This window comes from Nuphar pumila, chromosome 8 (assembly GCF_984573655.1).
Source record: "Nuphar pumila chromosome 8, dmNupPumi1.hap1.1, whole genome shotgun sequence".
NCBI classification, from domain to species: Eukaryota; Viridiplantae; Streptophyta; class Magnoliopsida; order Nymphaeales; family Nymphaeaceae; genus Nuphar; species Nuphar pumila.
The window spans coordinates 1,218,545-1,223,446 of NC_143256.1; the positions used below are offsets into that span (position 1 = coordinate 1,218,545).

Below are 4,902 nucleotides of genomic sequence, written 5' to 3' on the forward strand. Positions count from 1 at the left end.
ACCAGAGTGACACTGAAAATTTAGGTTTGAGCTGGATTGAACTGAAATGAACTGGATTGAGCTGGGTTTTAGGGTTTCAGAACTCAAATGGACTGACAAGACACTGACTCAACTGAACTCCCAGGCTGAATTGTCAAGAAAAACCATCATTTTTAGAGAAATGGTCACTGAGGTGAAGTAAATTACATACCAGAGCTGAATTTGAGCTGGAACAAAGATCAGTAATACTGAGATAAACTAAAATTGAAGCTCGAACACTAGCTCAACTGACTGGACTCAACTCAATTTCAGCTGAAAGAGCTGAAATAGGCGAAAATAGGCTCCTAAACACTTGGAAGTGGTTTTGAATTGAAACTGAAGTACTTGAACGCCTTGTAAGCTCAAGCTAGACTCTGAGAAATAAGATTGACTGGAAATGACTGACTCAGAGATAATTGGCTTGGATTTGAGTGAGAAATGAGTTCATTTTTTAAGAAATGATCTCATTTTAGCAGGAATGGTCAGAAATGAACATGACCTGCTCACTGTGAGTTCAGGTGAGCTAGAAATGACTGACATTCTAACTATTCTGAGTTTACAAATGAGCTTGGTCGACTCGGGCTGACATGGGTCTGGGATGACCTAAGGGTAAAATGGTAATTTTTCTAATAAAATTAAGTAAAATGGTAATTTTCTATAATAGACTCGGGTTTGGACTCGTATACTGACCTACCAGGGTTGGCATCTGCACGAGGGGTGTGTCTGAGAATGGATAGAGAAAATTTAGGGTGTTTACAATATGAACCTGTAATCACACATAGGAGTAGGATCATTAACTCATGGATGAGATGAGTATGTATGCAAAATAGCTAACACCTACATAGGTGTAGTTGGAAAATCCTGTGTCGTGGGCTGGCATGCGAACATGCATAAGCAAATGCTCATTGGGACCTCCGAACATGAGATTTAGCTAACAGCCGTCTTAATTTGGGGGAGAACACACACCACCCTCTTCTGCTTGAGCCACGAAGAGAATGTGTTTAAAATTTGTTGCATAAAATAATAAAAAATATTGTTTGATGAATTATTGGTTTAGCATGTAGGTGCGAGAGATATTGGTGAGTAGCCAAAGGCACGTACAGAGACAGAGACGTAGGGAAAACGGTGGAGCCGAAGTGTCTATGGTTTATTAGGACAAGCTTAGGGTTAGGGTACCCATGGTGTGGACCCACCGTCCCCCCACCTTGTCCACCCTATCTCCCCGCAAATTATGGGAAGAGGCGTCCCCAACGTAGACAGCCTTGTTCCCATGTGCCCAAATTTAAGAGAAATGCTCCAAAACACCAACACCCTATCTGCCCCTGCCCCCCCCTCTCTCTCTCGACGTTTTCATGACAATTATGTATAGTGGGTATCCACCTCATGGTCGTCTGGGCTTGGGAGGTGGCTACAATTACAAATGCACCCCTTCCAGTGGGATGGTGTCAAGGACAGAAGGGATGTGGTGTCTCTTGTTGTTGAGGTGAATAAATCACATATATAAAGGCATGACACCTCATCTAATTTGAAATTTGGATGGTAGAGATGGAAGTGAGATATTTGAGGTCCATCATTTTGAGAGCAAGTAGTGGGGCTACTTTTAATCGTGTCCTTTAGCTCCTTGATCCGGCGACAAGAAGAGGGATACAATGACAAACGTGCACGCAAACCACAATGCATGGAGAATAGCGAAGATGGGAGGGAGAAATAAGGGAAGAGGAAGGAGATTATTATCACACCTTCTCATGCCTAGCAAATTGACGTAGTAGCAAGACGGCGGTCCCCTCAGGCGCCGGCCTCGCTCGCACTCTTTATAAGTAGACCTCCTCTCTCTCTCTCAAAGAAGAAGAAGAGAAAGATGGTAGAGATCTACTTCTGCTGGATGGTGCTGTTTCTAATGGTGATTGGTCTAGGGATAGTGAAAACTTGGTTGGTGGTGTGGTGGAGGCCTAGGAAGATAGAAACCCACTTTGCAAAGCAGGGGATAAGGGGTCCTCCATACAGACTCTTTATTGGTAACATTAAAGAGATGGCGTCCCTGATGATGCAAGCTACCTCCCGACCCATGTCCCCTTCCCACAACATTTTACCCAGAGTGCTTTCTTTCTACCACCATTGGAAAAAGATATATGGTATCCTCTCTCTCTCTCTCTCTCAATATGTGTGGTCGTATCTTTTGTGTTTTTCCTGTTCTATTAGCTTCTCTTTCAAGTTTTAATGGTAGGCGCCACTCATACTATATTGTTTTTCTTGTTGTATCTCTTTTTCTTTCTTTGGTGTTCGCACTTCCAAATTTTAATGGCCTCTCTCTCTCTCATTTGTTTTTGGTTATTGATTTAGAGGAGGAATGACTGTGAATGGTTGCAGGCAGGACGTTCCTGATATGGTTCGGACCTACACCGAGGCTCACCGTGGCTGATCCCGACCTCATTCACGAGATTTTTGTGTCAAAGTCGGAATTCTACGAGAAGAACGAGCCGCACCCACTGGTTCGACAGCTCGAGGGAGATGGCCTCCTTAGCCTCAAGGGAGAGAAATGGGCTCACCACAGGAGGATCATCGCCCCCACCTTCCACATGGAAAACCTAAAGGCAAGTAACTCTTCACTTCAAGCTCTCCTTTCTCTTCCTCTTCTTCATCCTTGCCACTAACTTTGCCTTTGTCTTTTTGCTTTCAGGTTCTGATTCCGGCGATTGGACAAACTGTGCTAGAGATGGTGGAGAAATGGGATCAGGAGGCTTCGGAGTCGGGTTCCAGCGAGAAAGACATCGACATCTGCGAGTGCTTTCAGAGCCTGACTGAAGATGTCATCACCCGAGCTGCGTTTGGAGTCGGCTACGAAGATGGAAAATCCATCTTCAGCCTCCAAACACAGCAAATGCTCTGTGCTGCTGATGCCTTCAACAAGGTCTTTGTACCCGGATACAGGTAATGGTTGACATTCATACGACATGATGCTGAATCAATAAGTAGGCTAAATTCTAATGCTCGGCATGATCACGAATAGATTTCTGCCAACAAAGAAGAACGCGCAGACGAGGAGGCTTGAGAAGGACATAAAAAAGTCCTTAACCGATTTGATATGTCGGAGGCAGGCAAGGTCCGAAACCGAAGAGAATGAATCAGGGAGAACCCGAAGTGAGGATCTGTTGGGGAGGATGATCTCGGCCAGCGAGAGGGCGGCATTGCCGGTGAGTGGCAGGCCGGGTAGCAGCCCGATGGTAGCGATATCGGTGCAGGACATCGTGGAGGAGTGCAAGACCTTCTTCTTCGCGGGAAAGCAGACGACGTCCAACCTGTTGACGTGGACGACGGTGCTGCTGGCCATGCACACCGAGTGGCAGGAGGCGGCACGTGCCGAGGTCATCCAGCACTGTGGCTCACTTGCCGTTCCCACCAGGGATTCCATCTCCAAGCTGAAGACGGTAAGCCCAACACCACCACCACCACCACCACCACCACCACATTCCCCCCTTATTAAGGTTATTTTCGTCATTTTCTTGCTGCCTGGTCCCTGTCATTTCGTAAAAGTTTTGGGATGAGTACAAAACATAGGTAGGGATGGAGACCCTTTTTTATGGGTACCCTTTTGTCATTGTTTGAACCCTGTCAGGTTGTCTCTCTTTGTTTGCACGAAAGAGTTTGCTCTGCTATTTTGTAAAGTATGGTCGGATGAAGGCAGAGCCCCAAACCGAGCTAGCTTTTGCTCGTTTGTGAAAATCTGGGCTTCTTGTCAGCCTCTCTGCTTCACTTCAAGTACGTAGGAAAAAGGGCTGAGATGGCGTCCAAACGGGCTTCTTTTGTCATTAAAAAAAAAAATTGTGTAATTCAAACTCATCGTATCGTATCGTATCGGCGTCACGATACGCGTGAATATTTTTCAGCAATGAAACAAGCAAAGCAGTCGTTACGTGATCCCTGCTGGCACCTGAATTACAAAAAAGTCCCTCCTGGTGGCATTCTCTGAACCTGATTGGCCAACGATTTCTGACCCCGTCCGGTTTGGATGCAGATGAACATGATCCTGAACGAGTCGCTGAGACTGTACCCACCAGCCGTCGCCACCATTCGCCGAGCCAAGTCGGACGTCGTGCTCGGTGGGTACCGGATCCCGGCTGGTACTGAGCTGCTGATCCCGATACTGGCGGTTCATCATGATCCGAGGCTTTGGGGGAATGACGCAAGCGAGTTCAACCCGGGCCGATTCGTGGACGGGGTTGCCCGGGCCACCAAGCACCCAATGTCCTTCATCCCGTTCGGACTCGGCCCAAGGACGTGTATCGGCCAGAACTTGGCCCTCCTCCAAGCTAAGCTGGTGCTGGCCATCATCCTTCAGAGATTCTCCTTCAGACCGTCTCCTTCTTATGCGCACGCCCCTACCGTACTGATGCTGCTTTACCCACAACACGGTGCTCCAATTTCATTTAAGCCATTGGGTCATCACCACCACCACCATTTGTAGCATCTCTGGCTCCAATTCCTTTTTCCTACTCTGTGTGCTCTGTATGTAATCATATACGCACAATTATTTGTATACAATTTTGCATCTTCTACAGATCCGTGAAACGGCAGCTTCTATTGCAATGAAGTCCATGGTATGTCATAAATAATGCCCATAATTCAAAAATATCACGATTTTATGCCGATGTTTTCAAAGGCAAACATAATACCCAAGAGCACGATATTTTCAAAATATTACTTGCCATGAAAACATCATGGTTTTATCCTAACATTTACACAACAAAATTTTTTGCAAAGTTATTTTTTGTAGTACTTGAATTTTATTTATATTTTTGAATATTTGATATATATATATATATATATATATATATATATATATATATATATATATATATATATATTTACATATGCCAACATTTTCAC

At 45.3% G+C, this 4,902-nt stretch overlaps 1 protein-coding gene across 1 annotated transcript; it reads left to right on the forward strand.

Annotated features, from left to right (window-relative positions):
* The first annotated feature begins 1,886 nt into the window (after nucleotides 1-1,886).
* On the forward strand, nucleotides 1,887-4,602 carry LOC149829430 (cytochrome P450 734A1-like). The gene is made up of 5 exons (XM_090015530.1): nucleotides 1,887-2,150; nucleotides 2,386-2,609; nucleotides 2,696-2,946; nucleotides 3,026-3,443; nucleotides 4,031-4,602. The coding sequence occupies exons 1-5, from the start codon at nucleotides 1,901-1,903 to the stop codon at nucleotides 4,478-4,480; spliced, it is 1,593 nt and encodes a 530-aa protein (XP_089871656.1). The 5' UTR covers nucleotides 1,887-1,900; the 3' UTR covers nucleotides 4,481-4,602.
* Nucleotides 4,603-4,902: the final 300 nt, after the last annotated feature.

Coding starts and splice junctions, on each gene's coding strand:
- LOC149829430 (XM_090015530.1), top strand. CDS start 1,901: ATGGTGCTGTTTCTAATGGTGATTGGTCTAGGGATAGTGAAAACTTGG. Junction 2,610..2,695: donor TCCACATGGAAAACCTAAAG/GCAAGTAACTCT, acceptor TTTTGCTTTCAG/GTTCTGATTCCGGCGATTGG. Junction 2,947..3,025: donor GTCTTTGTACCCGGATACAG/GTAATGGTTGAC, acceptor GATCACGAATAG/ATTTCTGCCAACAAAGAAGA.